The following is an 18,800-nucleotide window of genomic DNA, read 5'->3' as shown; positions in this document are numbered from 1 at the left end:
GCCGTGATCGCCAAATACCAAAAGAAATCAAAGCGAAGCTGCAAGGACAGCCAGTTGTGGAAGATCACCCGGAACAAATCAGTTTCTTACTTTCTTTACATCCCGAAGGGCAATAGAGGCAAATTTTTCGCATATTGCAATAGCCTCAGGCTGTTAAGCTTCACATGGCGAGATTGGCCCTACCCCCTCTGTCGGGCTAAATGATGCGTTCCAAACCCTCGTCTGCGATGCAGAAAACTTACGATGAATGCTACCTGATGTGCTCAACGGCGGTGTTTTTTGAAGGCCAGGTGCGTGTTGAGTCTGGCTTGGTGACATTGGCGGCCTCTTGTCACAATGGTTTTCCCAGAAGCCCCACCCTTAACCTGTGGTTTATAATATACCTCCCTCTCCTCTCCTGCAAATTGCTTCAAGCTGACTTTTCCGGTCTCCTGTACTATCTAGAATAATGAGGCGGAAGCTCTTAGATCATGGCGCTCCGCCCTCCAAACGCTAGAGCACCACAACGCCTATAGAATGTCCAAACATTATATCCCCAAGACTGAAACCGAGAAGGCCCTCCACGATTCGCTGCGCGACTTGGAGCTGCAATGCAAGGAGCGCATAGATTTGCTAAATGCACTGAGTGAAAGCCGTAAGGAAGCCGGCTTCCTGCAGGTGGCGCCGAGCGCAGCCCTTGGGGAACAGGAAATTGGGAAGGTACAGCTGAACGAAACCGGTGCGGTGTCTAGCTCGCCCACGACACCCGGCTGGCTTGCAGATGGCACAGTACCGTCATTTACTTATGCGCAACTCTCACGGCCACCTTCACGAGCCTCTGCTCCTGTGTCCTATAGGAGAGCGTCATTGCCACAGAGACCGAGCGGAGATTTGCTGCTCAGACGACGATCAAGTGAGAAGCCCGCTCATGGATGCAACTCGACTTCCCTATCTCCGTCGTCTCCTCAACCATCTTCACCATCGGTGAATACACTGTCGAGAATCTCAAGCCCGGAAAAGAGAACCATGTTAACGACCTTACGGACCAAGGACCCTAAGATGAGCTCCAGTTCGAGGGATAAAGATACCGGTGAGCGAACCGAACGAGCTGAGTCCCGGCCTGCGCTATCGGCATCTAGGGCTGCGGGTTTAGCATGGAGTTCTATTTCCCGCTTGTCCAGGTCCGGTGCTGCAACAGCTACACCTAAGAAGAGTCCAGCCGTCGATCCCAGCTCGCGGAAGGGTCTTTTTTCCAGTAGCGACATGTCTCGACAAACCAAAACATCCTATCTCTCAGACTACCTCCGGTCGTCTAGTCCAACGGGATCGCCACAGCAGTCCCGAACTCAACAGCCTGGCTCATCAAGCACTCTTGCCGCTGATGCTGCTGCTACGGCCCTCCACACATCCAATTCCGACCTTTTGATTGACCTGTCCGAACCCCTGCCTCCCATAAGCCGTACAACTTCGAATACAAAAGGCATATCACCTAGCACCCCAACACCGTTCCCACCCCCAAAACCTAAATTTCAATCCGATTATTTAAATCTAGGTGGGCATCCGGAGGAAGGGCCACCTTCAGGATGCGGCGCCACGTTCGCTCAAGGAAATAATCCCATCTCCACTTTGCCGCCCCAGTTACTTGGAAATAATACTGGTGAGGGATACATGACTCCGATGAGACCTGCGACAAGCACGACGACACCTGTTCCTCAAAATAAGGGTCGCGGTTCGAGCTATTCGAATTCCCAATCACCGGTAGGTAATGACGATGCCTTGTGCAGCACGCTTAGTAGTATGCCCACCAACGCTGTCCGTACATCATTAATAGCGCGGGGGACCAAGCCCGAGGTGTCGGGGGCAGAATTCCATACTCAACCAAACAACCCCTTGTTACCGAAGCAACACGTTTTATCAGATACAGCAGAATGCAGTAGAAGCATTGAAAATGTCATGAAGAACCTCCCCAAGGGCATTGATGAGAACGCAGCACGGCAAATCCTAAATGATATAGTGGTTAGAGGAGACGAAGTCCACTGGGACGATGTTGCTGGGTTGGAAGTTGCTAAGAACGCACTCAAAGAAGCCGTCGTATACCCTTTCCTACGTCCGGATCTATTTAGTGGGCTCCGTGAACCTGCTCGAGGAATGCTCCTCTTTGGGCCTCCGGGAACGGGGAAAACGATGCTCGCCCGATCCGTGGCTACGGAATCCCACTCCACCTTTTTCTCCGTGTCCGCATCAAGCTTAACATCAAAATGGCATGGTGAGAGCGAGAAACTTGTGCGTGCTCTTTTCGGACTGGCAAAACACATGGCTCCATCTATCATCTTCGTTGACGAGATCGACTCGTTGCTTTCCGCGAGGTCCGCGTCTGGCGAAGCAGAAGTATCCCGACGAACCAAGACGGAGTTCCTCATACAGTGGTCGGACTTGCAACGAGCAGCGGCTGGGCGGGAGCAAACGGAGAAGGAGAAGAAGGATGGCGATCCGAGTCGGGTGTTAGTTCTTGCTGCGACGAATATGCCGTGGGATATTGATGAGGCTGCTAGGAGGCGGTTTGTGAGGAGACAGTATATCCCGTTACCAGAACCAGGGGTGCGGAAGATGCAAATTGAACGCTTGTTGAGCCATCAGAAACATGATCTATCGAATGAGGATATCGAGACTCTTGTTCAGGCTACTGATGGTGAGTCTTTTGCCTGACACATCTATCATGTTTCCTCCCATCTATATATAACCCAACCCATTTTTAAAACAATCATCTTTGCCTAACCTAAGTGACAAAACAATAGGCTTCTCCGGCTCCGATATCACCGCCTTGGCCAAAGATGCTGCCATGGGCCCGTTGCGCAACCTAGGTGAAGCCCTCCTATATACTCCCATGGACCAGATCCGGCCCATCCACCTCGCAGACTTTGAGGCGTCGCTATGTTCTATACGACCCAGCGTTAGCCGCGAGGGCCTCAAGGAGCATGAGGACTGGGCAAAGGAGTTTGGTGAGAGAGGTGGTTAGGGGCCCAGGTAGGGCCTTGCTTTTGCCTGGTTTGTATCATAATCTCATTATGGCCGGAGACTGCACTGGCTTAGCTTTGGTTTTCCTTCTCTCTTTATGTATTCCCGCATTGTGGGTGTTCGTTTACCATTTATTTGTTATATTTTATTCTGGCAGCTCCGTCATCCGATCAGATGTCTGTATATATGGATGCGCCCTTTGGCGTTGAGATGTCCTCGTTTTCTTCATTTCTGTATTACCACCCTTTCCTGCCCGTTGTCTGTACAACCTTTCTACATCTGAGTAGTGATCGATGTGCCTTGATGTTACATGTACGGGAAAGATGGGTGACACACAGTTTTTGTTTTGCATGATTTTAAAGTTGTGGTATGTCTTCCTGGGCTTAGAGAAAAGGTTTATCGTTCTAATATCGGCATTGGCTTTTCTGGGGAAAGTTCCGAGTGGTCTTTTTATCCACTTCCGGACCCTAAATAAGTGGACAAAATACGTATATAGTGAAGAAAAGGAGGCAAAATCGCCAAGATGTATATACAGAGTAACAAAGGAACGAAGTGTATGAATTCTTGAAAAGGGGGAAGAAGTGGTGTCGTCCAAACACTATATAACCGGATGTATTATACTGTACATAGTTGCAAAATAAAATGGAGAGATAGCAAGAGAAAAACGAAAACCGTCTTGTACAATTTTTATAAGAATGCTTACTTGATCCTCACCAACCGTGCCTCTTTCCCAACAGCATCCATACATCCGTTCATTCAATCTCCCAGCCCAAACAAAAATAACTCTCCAGAACTCCCACAACCCAACCCCGGCCTACACCAGCCCCCATTTTTTTTTTTTTTTTTTTTAAGTCCCACGCCTCTCCTTCTCGATCTCCAATCTCTTCCGAACCAACCTCTTAATCCTACCAATCCCAATAATCTTCTCCGCCTTCTCGTCTCTTTCCGCCTTCAACGCCTCCCGCTCATGCCGGCTAAGGACCCGGGGTCTCTGATCCACCGGCACGCCGAACGGCGCCACAATCCTCTCCACGACGTGGCGCACATTCTTGCTCGTCCGCCACCCGCTCGAAAACTCAATCACGTCGCCCTGTCGCAGCGAATTGCAAGGATCGCTGACTAGATAGACCGTGCTGGCCGGGTAGGATTTGTGGAGTTTCTTGTGGAAGGTTGTGTGCTTGTGCAGGACGCGGACGGTTTTATCCATCCGGCCGGCGGTGAGGACAGTGCCGAATTTTAGGGAGTAGCGGGGTGGGGTTGTGGTCGTTGTGGTCGTGGCTGTGTTGGCTGGTGGTGTAGATGCCAGTGGTGGTGGTGGTGACACGGGCGATGAGGATTGGACTGCCTGTTCCCAGGATTGCTTGGAGGTGGTGAAGGTTCGGAGGGTTATTTGGCGGTTGCCGGGCCTCAATTGCACGGTTGGTATTATAGAGGAAAGCGAGGTGAAGGGATGGAGTGTTGCGCGATTGCTCGGGATAAAATGAGATGAGTACGTGGAGGCGCGGAAGAGGACGGTGTTTGGAGTCATAGTTGCGTTGTTTGGGCCTTGGAGGGCCACAATATTTCCCTCTTATGGCGACACACTCTCAGTCAGAGGATGTAAGGGGCATATTAGTCGGATTCTCAGAGTCTCTGTCCTTTCTGGTCGTAATTGAGGTTTATGATATGGGTTTGTTCACTAAAAGGACACCACGGTATGAATATGGCTTTGGGTTGGTCCTGCGGAGTCCAATTGGGCGGATTATCCCTTGCGCGGAAATCACTCAAGATTGTGGACAATCTGAAAATGGGGATTTAATTTGAGAATATGCTCTTCATGTTTCCACCCCAATAAGTTTTCCGGTTGTCGCTGTCGCTGTCGCTCTCGGACTTTTGGGAGAAATTTGGGATAAGTTCAAGATCACGTGTAACTATTTGTTCTGTTTGCATTGAACGTTTATATACTGGCATAAGGATGTGCTGGATATATGTACAGTACAAGAAAGAAAGTACGCCTGAATGGCAAAACACTGCTTCATAGCTCAGGGAGGTTAAGTTTTCAAGATAAAGATAGATTGGGAACAGAGGAATAGCGTTTTAATAGAAGCAAAAGAAAGCAAAGACAACGAAAGAGAGAGAGAAACAAACAGGCCTCAACCCCAACAAATAAACCCACCAGCTGAGCAGAAACAAAAAGGGAAGAGAAACAAATAGGCTGCGATTAATTGCTATATATAAACTCGTCAAAGCCCTTGTTCCCTTTCCACTTCGAAATACAGATTGCGCTCCGGGTAATGCCGTTTCGGTAAAGGTATTTTAAACTCGTAACTATTCATATTCCGTTCTCAATTGAACGTAACTTTGTCTTTTCAGCCTCCTAACAGATCTTCATTTTTTATTTTCATTTTTTGTAGTATCATCCACGGGAATGGAAGGCACAACCGCGTCTTTAGCCATCTCCTCGGGCACCTTTGAAGATCTCCTTAGCCGGAGCTTTTTCTCTCCGTGTTCTGAAATTCTCGTAAGCTCAGAGACGAAAGATTGGCCCCAGAAAGCACTAATAATGGTTAAAAGTACAAGTTAGCCACGGTAGTCAATCCATGAAGCACATTCCTTGTCGTGGCCAAGTAGTTAGTGGCAATAGGAGGACGAACCTTGTGTATTTCGAAACATATTTATCAAGTTTGGAAAAATTTAAGGTCCTCTGTTCATCACTCATCGTTACGGCCTCCTGGAAAGCGTTGGCGAGCTCCTCCGTATTCCATGGGTTGACAATGATGCTGCCATTGAGACTCTGCGCCGCGCCGGCAAATTCTGATAAAACTAGGCATCCGTGGCGTTTCTTCTGGGTTGCTATGTATTCGTAAGAAACAAGATTCATACCATCCCTGGTTGAGGAGACCACACAGACGTCCGAAACGGCGTAGAGTGCAATTAGTTCGTCGAAGTTAACTGATTTGTGCAGGAAATGTATTGGCATGAATTCCACGGTGCCTTGGCCAAATCGTTAGAATTTATGTCTACTGGATTAAGTTCACTCTAGGTTGGTGGGATGAACATACCAAATTTACCATTGATTCTCCCAACAAGCTCATTAACAACAGCTCTCAAGTTCTGGTATTCCTCCACGTCTTGTCTGCTGGGAACAGCAACCTGTACCAGCACCACTTTGCCAATCCACTCGGGGTGATCTGTTAGGAAGACTTCAAGCGCATGTAATTTTTGCGGAACACCCTTTATGTAGTCTAGCCTATCCACCCCGACCATCAACTTGACCCCTTGGAATTTTTGCTCGAGAGCAGTTATCCGTTTCTGCACCTTCTCCTTTTTAAGACCTTCTGTAAATTTCTCCGGATCAATACCGATAGGGAACGCGCCCACTGAGATGATTTTGCCTTGAAATTCTACACCGTTTGGAGTGGTCGATAAGCCACTGTTCACTGGTATTAGCGAAAAAGGATGGATATGCACTGGGGTCGTTGGGGAGTCCCCTACAGTATTCTCGAACAACTACTTAAGAAGTGTCGTGCATAGTCATAAGTATGGAATCCAATCAAATCACAGAGCAATACTCCTAGTAGCAGTTCGTTCCGGACGGGCAAGATTCGATATATCTCACTGCTGGGGAATGGTGTGTGCAGGAAAAATCCGATCTTCACATTCTTTTTTGACGTTCCGATTTCTTCGCGTAGCATTGCCGGCAGCAGCATTAAATGGTAGTCGTGGACCCATACAAGGTCGCCATCCTTCACATCATTCGCGATAGCCTTAGCGAAAAGACGGTTTGCATCTCGATACGCGTACCACGCGGACTCGTCAAAAGTTATTTCCCCCGGATGGTAGTGGAAAAGTGGCCAGAGTATAGAATCTGGGGGCGCAGGTCGTAGGAGTGAAATCAGTGATGAAATCATGCAAGATCAGAACAGCATTGAACTTAGCGAAACTCGGGGAATAATCCCTTACTTGAAAATCCGTTATAATGTCTATCCGCCAATTCATCATCGATAAGCACAGGAACTGCATCGTACTCATCGGACAATCTTTTTTTCACCAAATGGATTTCATCCTCCGGCACTTCTAAACCAGGCCATCCGTACCATTGGAACGTCGTTGATTTCGATAACCCACTCAGCCCACTGACAAGACCGCCCGACGACATCGAAAACTCATACTTGCCATCGTCGGATCGTTTGATTGTGATGGGTAAGCGATTGGAGACCAGGAGCAGCCTTGCACCCTCCTTGAGGGGGCTCTCCAGAGATGGCATGGTGTAAAATTCCGAAATTAAGATAAGAATAATATCAGTTCATGAACGCCTGCGCTTTGGTTTGGTTTGGGGAGGTGGGACGGCTGCGCCAGGACATATAAATATTGGAATCAACACAGCCGGTTGGCTATTGATTATTATTATTTTTTTTTTTTTCAACGAATTAGTATATATAAAGACAATACAATGCAAATCGCAGAAAGAATCTGCATTCGTTTTGAAGCTACAAGACGATAAGTGATAAAGTGGAGGGGGGACGCGGGGAATAGTTTTTGCTATGGCACAACATCCAGCAATAATAATAATAAAAAAAAGGGTCCCCACGTTTACGTACCAATTTGCCATGGAGCGAAAACGGTTTATACAGGAATTATCGACCAAGGTACGACGCGCTGCTCTAGCACCACTTACTTGGCAGCAGAAGCGACCCAGGACAAGAGAGATAATACGTAGTTATTGGGTTGGAGCTCAACAATGAAGCATCGCAAGAACAAGGAACGACGCAAGAAGTTCACAGGCGGGCAGGACCACACGTCACGGAGCCAGGCGAAGTAGGCGAAGGAAGCGGGCGCGAGGACAAGACAGCGGGATCCGGGGACATGGCAGGGAGACGGGTTCTATCGACGGAATGTTGGATGTTGTGTTGGCGCTCCACTGCAGGGAAACTGGCCAGCATCCGACGCGGTCCTGACGTCGTTTCCGAGTTCAGACATCCGCGGCCAGCCCTAACTCATTACTCCGAAGCTTAATAATAGCGGTACCCTCGTAGCTAAACTATATCCAACTGTATGTATGTACATACTGCACGAAACTTCTCATATCGCTTCCGACGGAAGCTGGTTGTGACATACTCCTATATTGGTCGACTGAGTTGTGGTGAAAGTATCTACTTCGCTGGTCGAAACATAATGACGCAATTTCAAAGCCGAAAAGCGCATACAATCTGATATCTGCATGTGCTGCACATAATGGCAAACGGATTTAAATTCATTACAATGAGGAATAAATCATAATGCCGCCTTCCCGCCCTTAACCATCCATTTCTCCGACTCCCCATCGCGGATTACCTTGCCTTCCCCCTCTAGCTTTAGCAACATCTGGAGTACCCCACGCGAAGCTGACAAGCGTAGTTCCTCCGCGAGATCAGGATATATAACCGCTACCAAGTCGGCAGGTGATAACGGCCGAGGTTTACCTTGCGCTGCTGTCGCGGCCCTGACCTTGCCATTATCCAAACCTCCAAACTTCAACACTCGAAATACTTCTTCCTCCCTCTGGCGGCGATGGTCAATGTATTCCGTAATCTTGGCTTCACAGTCTTCGATCACGGCGCCATGCCCCGGATATCCTCTGCCAGCACCAAGGTTACGCATCTTTTCCAGTGTGGACAGGTACAGGACAAGGTCTTCGAAAAATGCCGTTCCATGGCCAAGCACGTCTAGAGCAGAGAAATATCAGACATGCCACAAAAACGAAGAAGAGAAAAAACCGGGGGGGGGGGGGGGGGGAGGTTTCACAATTTCCAGAAAGAAGGAGAAAACAGAGCTACACTTACTATCACCCGTAAACAACGCATTCTCATCCTCCAACAAAAAGGAAACATGGTCAGCCGTATGGCCAGGCGTATGTATAGCTCTCAGCGTGGCGCCTTGCACCTGGAAAATCTGTCCATCTTCAATAGTCAACTGATCCTCTTGGCCATCATGCTTATACACTTGCGCCTCCGGGCACATCTTCAATAAATCCGCGACGCCGCCGACATGGTCGCGATGCCAGTGTGTCAAAAGCGCATGCTTGACCGTAGCCTTCTCGGCAGCTAGGAGCTCTCTGAGGACAGCGGACCAGCTGGGTCGGCCTTCGCCTGTGTCTATCAGAAGACGTTGGGCTCCCCGACCAACGAGGTAAGTGTTTGTGCCTGATATTTTTATTCATTTTTCGCATAGTTCGACGATATGGCATTTGTCAGCGTTTCAGTAGCCGAAGACAGCGAGTTTTCCGGCTCTGCGTGGGTTCTACGGAGTAGAATTCGGGGGTATTGAGGTCCGTTCTCACCTTGCAATGTGTACTGGAGCAGGAACAATGAGACTTGGTTAGCAAAATCGCAATCGCTAATTATACAGTGCCATATCGTGGTTTCTGAGCCATTGTTGCATTGCGCCCGTACTCGCTCAATGGGGTGAGATGTAGATTAGATAGGCACAGTGAATAGTTAGTTAACTCACTTTCCCGGGATTTCCTGCAAGCAACCTAATAACCGATCCGCTCAACCTTTGCACCTCCGGCAGCGGAAATTGCTGCGCCGCCATTTTTTTTTTTTTTTTTTTTTTTTTTTTTTTTTTTTTTTCCAATCGTTATTTTGATTTAATTGTTGAGAATAAAGCATATGTGGGAAGTAATAAATGTATTTTTCACCCCGGTCTCTAAACAATATTGGGAGATGGTTTGTATTTATATGTTCCCTTGGAACTTTTCTTGAGAAGCACCAGCTAACAATCCACAAGGGAAAATTCCTGAATATAGGCAGGCTCCGGACAAGGGGGATATTGACAGCGTTTGTTTTTCTGTATTGTATGCAGAAGTCTACGTAAAAGGAGCCAAAGTTAAACAAAAAATCGAAATATCAACCCCTTGATAAATGTAAAGGCTTTGACGAGAGATTTATATGAATGAAGCTCCGTTATTGTCTTCTCAGTCTGACGGCTCCATTTGCTAAGAGAGATCGAAAAAGAAAAACAAAGAAAGAAAAAGAGGAAAAGTATTGCAGAAATATCGCGGGAAAGCACAGCAATATAAGTCAGTAACTGAATGGTTCAGAGAGAAGACGCAGAAGAGGGGGAAATGGGAGAAAACGAGAGTCAAACTCATAGCCGGGTAACAAAGGAGTATATATGATATATCTAATGATTACCGGATTTCAAAGTACTTTCCCATTCTCATCCGAGAGCAAATAGTAAATTCCAATCGCATTTTTAAATAATACTAGTATGTATCCCTTTGAATTACTTTTTATTATCAGCCATTTTATCCATCATGATCCGTTTAAGTATCAAAGTGAAAAACAAACACGGCGCCCCCCGGCGCCGGTAGCATTCTTGTCTGAACCTCGGCATTTTTGCTCTAGAAATCCATATACAAGGAGCCACCTATGTATACATATATATTTGCGAGCCATTTGTCTGTCCACTTTCCTTTTGAATCATCGCCTTTCTTGTTTAAAGTTCTGAGGAAGGTCTGTCTGAGTTAGATATCTACAGAATGCAAAAAAAAAAAAAATAAAAAAAAAAAAAAAAAAGAAAAAAACGGAGCGAATCGATATATAAAAGGACGCGTAGAAATCGAATGTGATAGAATATTATGTTAAAATAACGGATAATATTTATGTACAGTTAACATATGTACTGTTGTATATATATGTGAAGAAATTATAAGCAAAGTGGTAGACCAAGACAAAAGGAAAAAGGAAAGAAAGCTATATCAAAAAATTTGTGTTAATTTCATTATATTTCCTGAGACGGTATGAAAATAATACGAAACAGGTAGAGGAATAGCACGTAAAAAGGAACTGGACCGACTGGGCAAACATAAAACTTAATCGAAGGCGCGAAGGTTCGGGAAAAGTTGGGTTGGTAGAGTATAGGATGGAGTTTTGGCGAAGTGAAGGGAATGGATAGAAAAAACTTGGGGTGGGGAGGGAGGGAGGGGGTGATGGGAGAGGAAAAAGTAAAGAATGTGACATAGTTGTAACAGGTCCCTATTTTGGATATCCAACTGCGAACTAAACCGTTTCAACTCCCAGTCGATGCGATGTGTTAATATCCACCCTCTTGGCATTGCCGCTCGTGTCTGATCGATTCAAGCAGGACGGACGGGCGTTTCCTCTTCGAGAAAGGTTCTCGCTTCATATTTGCCAATGCAGATTACAGGAGAGAAGATCATCAAAGAGCAAACCCGCTAAATCGTACCTAGGGTGCTTCTGTTTGCGGCGACGAGGACGGGTAATGACCCTACTGCGCTCTTCACCGCAATGCACTAGCATTTTGGCCTAGGTTCCCTGCTTTTCTCCTCTAGGCTCGTAACATTTCGTTGTCCAACACCCGACAATGCCTCCCACCCAAACCTTTCCCTGTCCAAGATTTTATCCGTTCTCTTCATGCCTTATATAGAGAGAAAAGCAAAATATGGTGACATATTCATACATAAACAAGGGATGACGACACTGCAAATACCAACGCTACCAACTTTTCTTCACAGGCCTTAAGAGTTTTTCTTTCATGAATAGTCGGAAACGAAACCAAAATAGTTTCTAAGCACGCTGCTTGGCCATGGTGTTCAGGGCGCTTCCGTCCTTGAACCATTGGATCTGAGACTCGTTGAAGGTGTGGGAGAGAGAGATGTCGAACGACTTGCCATCCTTGGGATGGACACGAAGAGTCATGGGTTTTCCAACAGCAAGCTCGGTGCACATCAGGTCGACGATGTCATTGGGCTGGATCTTGTCATAGTCGGCTGGGTCGGTGAAGGTGAGAGGAAGCATACCCTGTTTCTTTAAATTGGTTTCGTGCTGGATATTGTGTTAGTTATCACAGCTAGTACATGGCACTTCAGTCCATCATTAGGGTTTTAAGTTTTTGAACTTACAATACGGGCGAAGCTTCGAGTGATGATAGCGAGACCTCCAAGGTGTCTGGGCTCTAGGGCAGCGTGTTCTCGGGAGCTTCCCTCGCCGTAGTTCCAGTCACCGATGACAACCCATGGGATTCCTCTAGCTTTGTAGTCACGGGCAGTGGCGGGGACAGGGCCATATTCACCGGTCTTGAAGTTCTTGACCTTGTTGGCTTCTCCGTTCTCAGCGTTAATGGCGCCAATCAACATGTTGTTGGAGATATTGTCAAGATGGCCACGATATTTCAACCAGGGGCCGGCCACTAATGGTAGAATCAGTTAGTTTTGTGGAATTTGGAAAACGGCGAGAAGCAGAGCGGCAAGGAAAAGCCTGGAATATCTTACTGGAGATGTGGTCAGTGGTGGTTTTGCCTTGCGCTTTGATCAGAATAGGAACTCCAAGCGCGTCCTTTCCATCCCATGGTTTGAATGCTTCCAGGATCTGGAGACGATCACTTGTTGGTGAAACAGCGACGGAAATGGAAGATCGCTCCTTTGGTGGCGCCTGGTATGTGTCGCGACCGGGATCATATCCGCGGGACGGGAGGCCGACACCAGTTGGTGCCTTAAGCTTGAACTCCTTCCCGTCTTTACCCTTGAGAGTATCGGTCAAGGGGTTGAAGTTAAGAGTTCCGGCAATAGTCATGGCCACAACGAGGTCGGGAGATGTGACGAAAGCATGAGTGGCAGGGTTGGCATCGTTGCGGCCAGTGAAGTTGCGATTGTAGGACGAGATAATAGAGTTGGCCTCGCCCTTCTTGACATCCCTACGGTCCCACTGCCCAATGCAAGGGCCGCAGGCGTTGGCAAGGATAACACCGCCGAATTCTTCGAGGGTCTGCAACTGCCCATCACGTTCGATGGTTGCACGGATCTGTTCCGAGCCGGGAGTGACGGTGAAAAGAGATTTGGCCTTGACACCATGGTCCAAGGCATCCTGAGCGATGGAAGCAGCACGAGACATATCCTCATAAGAGGAGTTAGTGCAGGAACCGATCAGACCGACTTTGAGCTCTTCGGGCCAGCCGTGCTCCTTGACAGCATCCTTAAATTTGGAAATGGGGGTTGCCAAGTCAGGAGTGAAAGGACCGTTAATGTGAGGCTCGAGTTCAGACAAGTTGATCTCAATTAGTTGGTCGTACTCAGCGCCTTCATCTTCACGGAGCCCGTGGGCATAGGATCTCGCGAAGTCACCAATATGTTGACGTCTGGTGGCCTTTAGATAGTCGTACATACGGTCGTTGAAGGGGAACACAGAAGTAGTAGCACCAATTTCAGCACCCATGTTACAGATGGTGCCCATACCCGTGCAAGACAGGGACTCAACACCTGGTCCGTGGTACTCGATAATAGCCCCAGTACCGCCTTTGACAGTGAGAATACCAGCAACTTTCAAGATGATATCTATTTACATTCGTTAGCTGCATACTCCGCAAGAGTTGGTGTAGAAGTCGAGATATGCTACCTTTTGGTGCCGTCCAGCCGGACAATTGACCGGTTAGTTTCACACCGATGACATTGGGAGCCTTCAGTTCCCAGGGAAGACCAGCCATCACATCGACAGCGTCAGCACCCCCAACACCGATGGCAGCCATACCAAGACCACCACCGTTGGGAGTATGCGAGTCGGTTCCGATCATCAGGCCTCCAGGGAAAGCATAGTTTTCCAGGAGGATTTGATGGATAATGCCGGATCCCGGTTTCCAGAATCCAATGTTGTACTTCGCGCAGGATGAAGCAAGGAAATCGTAGACCTCCTTGTTGATCTCGTTAGCTCTAGCAAGATCTTTCTCTCCTCCAAGTTGAGCTTCAATTAAGTGGTCGCAGTGAACGGTGGTTGGAGTAGCAACAGAAGGCATGCCAGCGGACATGAACTGCAAGATGGCCATCTGCGCAGTTGCATCTTGACAGGCCACACGGTCCGGCCGCAGCTTGAGGTAAGATTTTCCCCGCTGAATGTCTTGTCCATGAGGATCGTCAAGGTGGGAGTACATAATCTTTTCAGCATATGTTAAAGGGCGGTTCAAGCGGCTTCGAACAATGTCGAGGTTCTCTGCCATTTTTCTGTAGGGAGCAGAAAGCTTTGTCAGTAAACCGTTTGGTTCCACAGGAGCTGAGCGGGAAAATCCATAAAGTTACTTCGGCCAATGAGGCCGGAAGAGAATTGGATTTCGCGAATTGTCCCAACAGGACAGCAGGAGCTCCCTGAAACATGGACTGAAGAAGTTCCATACTTGTAGTTTATGTAGTTACCCTGAAGAGGTATTGTTAGCAATTGTATTCGTTCTTTGTCCATGGTCTGAGAGACCAGCTCCCGCTATCCGGAGCCTACCCGAGGCGAAATCCTCAGGGAAAAATCTCACCTTCTCATGATTGCACATCTCGACCCTTTTGTCAAGAGGAGAATCGCTGACAGTCGCCAGACTCCGCACACCCAAAAGCTGTTCCAATAATCTAGTCAGTAATTGGACATCGTGTATAGATTCTAGACCGTGGGGTACGCTATAAGTTTTTCTTTCCCAAGGGCTACTTACGGTGCGGGATTTGGATGCCTATGGACAGGACAAGTTAGTTAAACACGACTGTGCTCAATGGACATCGAGATAATGTAGATGAATCGCTTTCAAGAAGCTCTTCAAGATCTACTGATAGAATAAAGACAGAGAGTGTGGACAACTTACCAGCGCACCCAGGCGGCCAATCCGGGTTGAGATCATGGTGGCAGCTTGCTGTGTAAGCACACTGAGCTATGGAGCTAAACGTCGAGGCTCATCCAATGTCGAGGCAAAGCAGATAGCTCGACAGCGGCCGTGAGAGAAGAGAGGAGAGGAAATTGAGGGTTGAGAAAGAAAATGGAATTACGAGGGGAGGAGGAGGAAGACGGAGAAAGATGAGACAAACAGGAATCAGAAGCAAGATGAAGGAACCCCAAAGGTGTTGTTCGGTGCCAAAATAGAACTAGTTTCATTATAAGGTCCGAAAAGATTACGTTGTTTTACAATTACAGCGACCCTGTATTATTACCTACAGCTAACCAAAATATGCCCAGTCAACACAGAATCCTCGGCAAGCTCGGGTGTGTCCCGCCGCTGTCTGGCTGAAATTAAAACACAGCAATACAGCAACCACGGCCGCCGCCCACATGTGGTTGTTCGCGGCAGCAACCTTGGAATTGCTGATTTGTGGAGCCGCCAGCAAGCGAAAAATTTTGTTGGCCTGCAGACCAGCAATGCAAATCCCAGCTCTGTGAGTGGCTGGTTGCCCAGTTCCTCCCGTCCGACAACCTCCAATACCAACCGTTGTTTTGCCGTGTCCCACCTCTCTGTGATCGGGCTTTTTATTTCTTCACTGAACAGGACTAATTACCCCTTATAATAAGACGAGAATGGCGGAAACAGTGTCACCGTAACCTTGAGCAAAGGGAGAGCAGTTACCTAGCAGCTCTACTACTGACTAATAATTTACCTAAATGACAGGGAAGCGTCCTGGTCGGTAATTTTGGGTTGGAGGGGGATGGCAGTGCCGAGGCCAGCCAAAACGTCATTGATCGTCACATTCCGCATGAAATGACAGCAGGCTTCCACAGTGCTGGTAGCTGGATTTCGTTCGCTCTGCAACCATCAAGAACAGCTGAAAATGCATATTTATAATATTTCCTTGATTCATATAGACAGCAGCCAAGTTTATTCTTTGCAGTTAGCATCGAACGGATTGAATCAACTCGAATCAACTCGAATCAACTGGTTACCATTCAAGAGCCTCGTGTATCACGTGATTTTATTTTGGATTCTGGAATAATATTTTAGCGTTCCGATCCAAAATTGGAAATATTTCTGATCATGGTAGAAGATGGAGAGCAAGTTTAACAGCGTATATTTCACATCAAACTCCAAAAAATAAAACTCGACCCTCACGACAATGGGTGCCACCAAAAGAATAAAAACAAAACGACGGACGAGGTAAGTTCTTGTTATCCCCGCCATGGGGAAAAAGATAATAAATGAATCAAAAATAAATATATCAAAAGAAACAAAAATTCATCTCACGCTTTTTGCACAGAGACTATGACCAAGTTCGCGCGGACATAAACTCCTCCAAACATCTTTCCCAGTACCAAAAGACCAAGGCTTCGGAGGACCTACCTGGCCTAGGCAGACATTATTGTGTCGAGTGTGCGAAATGGTTCGAGAGTGACTATAATCTTGTGGCTCACCGGCGAGGGAAGAATCATAAGCGGAGGTGCGCGCCTTTTCAATATTTTCCCTCCCTATTCTTTCCTCTCTTTTTCTCTTTCGAGTCAGCCAAAACATCGCTGACTGAAGCAATGAATATAAAACAGGCTCCGCATCCTAAAGGAAGAACCACATTCGCAAAAGATGGCGGAAGCTGCTATTGGATTGGGCACGGATAACGGAACTCGAGCTGTGCAGGCGATGGACATTGTGGAATCGGAGATGATTGAGTGAAATTATATATTTTCTATTATGATGATTGATGATGCGATGATGAGCTTGAACACGTGAGATTTTTTTTTACTGGCGAATTCACCTCTCGAACGCCATAGCCAGCTTCCTATTGGCGTGGGCCTGGAGGAAGAGTTCGTATCTTCTCTTGCTTTGGCCATGGCGGAGGGGCGTAATTAACCGGCTGCTTTGATATGATGGGCTGTGACGAGGAGGTTATACACGGCGGCAAAGACGGTGAAGATGGTGTTTCTTGGAGCCACAGACTTATCAAAAATACCCCCTCTTGAACAGATGGTCTAATAATACAAGCTATAGGTTAAGCGCAAAATATCTGGGTTGTTGTTCTTTTTTGCGGAGCAACAAACTGTGTGAATAGCGCTTTCTTATCTCGAATAAATTCTCCTTTCTACAGGCCTATGAAGAATGCAATTCATCAAACGTATAGACACATATGCAACTTTTATATATATGTACATATATATATATATATATATATACATGGCATCAATTCCTTATGGAAAGCTCCATTTTTCCTAATTTATTCCATCAACGCTGCATTGCCAGTTTACTTGAGGAATTTCATCATCCCTTCGTACGTCGCCCACTTTGAGAAATTGTCAGCCCATCATATCATATGTCCATGCGAACTTACCAAGTTACATACCTGCACAGCATTTACAATAAATGCTCTCAAGCTACACACGCCTAAGCCACGGTAGAATACCTGGAAACCCTCGGTCCGATATGCCTCCTTCACGACTGCCAGAGTACCTAGTGTACGTCCATCGATCCCGGAAGGTCGAAGAAGCGTTTGCCTCTCGGCCAAAGAGCCGGAAGCAAGAGAGCCTGGCGAGCCCTGCACCTGCAGCCGTGTTTTGATAGCATCTAGCGGGAAAATAGAAACCCAGGTGACAATGCCAGCGATTCCACCGCATATAAGGATTTTGGCGGCCGCTTGTTCAGAACTTTCGTCGGCAGTTGTCATGAGACGCTTGCATAGTTCGTAAGACCAGAAACTGTTATTTTTGAACGGAATACACAGCGTTAGACACCGAGTGTGTATATACAGGGGCAGAAATGAAAGGAGTGAGAAGAGGCAAAATAGGGTAGCCAAATTATTAATGTTCGTACTAGAACCCATATCCCACCGAATCTCGGATACTCGTAACTCCCCCTCCATAGTATAGTCCTCTAAACCCCCGACTTTTCCAAATATCTTTCGTCACCGTCCATGAGGATATTGATTGGTGAGTAGCAAGCTGCGCTCGGCACTTTACCAACTCAGTTGGCGATGATATGACCCAGCTGGCAAGCCCACCAACAGCACCTGCAACCCATATCTGATATAGCGGGACGCCTACAGGGTTAGTCGTGTCAGGTATGGGTTTCGAGGCTATACCCGTCAAGGTCCGGTTATAGGCAACGAATAGAATCGCATTGAGGGCGCCATATCCAACTATCGGTGCTGTTGCGCCTGTCCAATAGCAATTGAGGTTAGCCTGACCCATATCCTTCTCGTTAACTTTTCAATCAATTGCGATAACACGACCCCATGATATAACATAACTGACCTCGAACAAGAGACCCCACAGTGTCAAAATGACTCCTGAACCCCTGGGAAGATCGCAATGATCTGGTGGCCGCTTGCCCCGCCTGAAGACGGGTTTTCAATAGGTCTAGGGGATTTCCGATTACAATGCCAATGGCTCCGCTGAGGTAGCCAGCCCAGAAGTCATTGGACATGGGATTAGAGCCGTGAACCTCGAGACCCTCGAGATAGCTGCTTCCATGATACTCTTATCGAGCAGCTGAGACAAGAAGCAAAGGATGGATGGTGGGGTTGCAAACATCATGTGATCCCGCGGTCATTTGGTGACGGAAGCTTGGCAAGCTAACGCGTTGAATCACACCTTGACGCGTTCGATTGAGACCGTTCGGCGGACTGTTGAGGATTCGTTTTTGGCTCAGAGATTCTTCGTCGACAACGTCTTTCTACCTTATTCACTTCAACGTAGAAGCGATTTAGTCTAATGTATCTTCCCGCCTAGCTGAATGTTTAAAATGGCCTGCCAGCTAATATCTCTCCAGGCATCGTCCCCGTCCCAAGACTCCGGGAGCCGTTGCACCAAAACCATCAATTGACGGGCTCAGCAAACCGTTCAAATGTCCTGGATCAGCGCTACATACGCGGGCGTCCGATAAACCCGCTAGAAAAAGACGGAAAGTTAACTATGCCGGAGCAGATGGCAACATAGAGGATGGGGAGAAGCCATGGACCAACGAAGATCGGCTTGCCCTCGCAAATCGCGATGCAAATAGGTTCCCTGCATTCAAAGTAAGGGATAAAGAGCAGGTTTTCAAGCAGCGATTTTCCGTCCCTCTAATCAACAAAAATTCTGGCGCTTATAATCCAAATCGACCGGCTCCCATCC

At 47.4% G+C, this 18,800-nt stretch overlaps 8 protein-coding genes across 8 annotated transcripts; 3 read left to right on the top strand and 5 right to left on the bottom strand.

Moving 5' to 3' along the window:
* Positions 1–203: 203 nt before the first annotated feature.
* HCAG_05270 (hypothetical protein) lies at positions 204–2,995 on the top strand (the record flags this gene model as incomplete). The annotated part of the gene is made up of 3 exons (XM_001539753.1): positions 204–290; positions 445–2,668; positions 2,775–2,995. The coding sequence occupies 3 exons, from the start codon at positions 204–206 to the stop codon at positions 2,993–2,995; spliced, it is 2,532 nt and encodes an 843-aa protein (XP_001539803.1).
* An 846-nt stretch (positions 2,996–3,841) lies between these two features.
* On the bottom strand, positions 3,842–4,522 carry HCAG_05269 (predicted protein; the record flags this gene model as incomplete). The annotated part of the gene is made up of 1 exon (XM_001539752.1): positions 3,842–4,522. One exon carries the CDS (start codon positions 4,520–4,522, stop codon positions 3,842–3,844), a length of 681 nt encoding a protein of 226 aa, XP_001539802.1.
* An 839-nt stretch (positions 4,523–5,361) lies between these two features.
* Positions 5,362–7,240, bottom strand: HCAG_05268 (alpha,alpha-trehalose-phosphate synthase 1; the record flags this gene model as incomplete). The annotated part of the gene is made up of 5 exons (XM_001539751.1): positions 5,362–5,530; positions 5,628–5,967; positions 6,036–6,406; positions 6,469–6,841; positions 6,937–7,240. 5 exons carry the CDS (start codon positions 7,238–7,240, stop codon positions 5,362–5,364), a joined length of 1,557 nt encoding a protein of 518 aa, XP_001539801.1.
* A 1,007-nt stretch (positions 7,241–8,247) lies between these two features.
* HCAG_05267 (conserved hypothetical protein) lies at positions 8,248–9,546 on the bottom strand (the record flags this gene model as incomplete). Its single annotated transcript, XM_001539750.1, has 4 exons — positions 8,248–8,678; positions 8,796–9,155; positions 9,293–9,407; positions 9,463–9,546. The coding sequence occupies 4 exons, from the start codon at positions 9,544–9,546 to the stop codon at positions 8,248–8,250; spliced, it is 990 nt and encodes a 329-aa protein (XP_001539800.1).
* Positions 9,547–11,543: 1,997 nt separating this feature from the next.
* HCAG_05266 (aconitate hydratase, mitochondrial precursor) lies at positions 11,544–14,619 on the bottom strand (the record flags this gene model as incomplete). The annotated part of the gene is made up of 7 exons (XM_001539749.1): positions 11,544–11,801; positions 11,879–12,165; positions 12,248–13,306; positions 13,413–13,966; positions 14,137–14,156; positions 14,266–14,343; positions 14,584–14,619. 7 exons carry the CDS (start codon positions 14,617–14,619, stop codon positions 11,544–11,546), a joined length of 2,292 nt encoding a protein of 763 aa, XP_001539799.1.
* Positions 14,620–14,943: 324 nt separating this feature from the next.
* On the top strand, positions 14,944–15,552 carry HCAG_05265 (predicted protein; the record flags this gene model as incomplete). Its single annotated transcript, XM_001539748.1, has 3 exons — positions 14,944–14,978; positions 15,025–15,148; positions 15,379–15,552. The coding sequence occupies 3 exons, from the start codon at positions 14,944–14,946 to the stop codon at positions 15,550–15,552; spliced, it is 333 nt and encodes a 110-aa protein (XP_001539798.1).
* A 268-nt stretch (positions 15,553–15,820) lies between these two features.
* Positions 15,821–16,368, top strand: HCAG_05264 (conserved hypothetical protein; the record flags this gene model as incomplete). Its single annotated transcript, XM_001539747.1, has 3 exons — positions 15,821–15,861; positions 15,962–16,141; positions 16,242–16,368. 3 exons carry the CDS (start codon positions 15,821–15,823, stop codon positions 16,366–16,368), a joined length of 348 nt encoding a protein of 115 aa, XP_001539797.1.
* Positions 16,369–16,933: 565 nt separating this feature from the next.
* HCAG_05263 (predicted protein) lies at positions 16,934–18,111 on the bottom strand (the record flags this gene model as incomplete). The annotated part of the gene is made up of 5 exons (XM_001539746.1): positions 16,934–16,972; positions 17,033–17,384; positions 17,500–17,695; positions 17,768–17,842; positions 17,940–18,111. 5 exons carry the CDS (start codon positions 18,109–18,111, stop codon positions 16,934–16,936), a joined length of 834 nt encoding a protein of 277 aa, XP_001539796.1.
* Between the last annotated feature and the right edge of the window lie 689 nt (positions 18,112–18,800).

The sequence above is a fragment of the Histoplasma capsulatum genome, genomic scaffold (assembly GCF_000149585.1).
Source record: "Histoplasma capsulatum NAm1 scaffold_5 genomic scaffold, whole genome shotgun sequence".
Taxonomy (NCBI): Eukaryota; Fungi; Ascomycota; class Eurotiomycetes; order Onygenales; family Ajellomycetaceae; genus Histoplasma; species Histoplasma mississippiense.
Note: the sequence above shows the minus strand (reverse complement) of the source record. Positions and strands in the feature narration are given on the sequence as shown.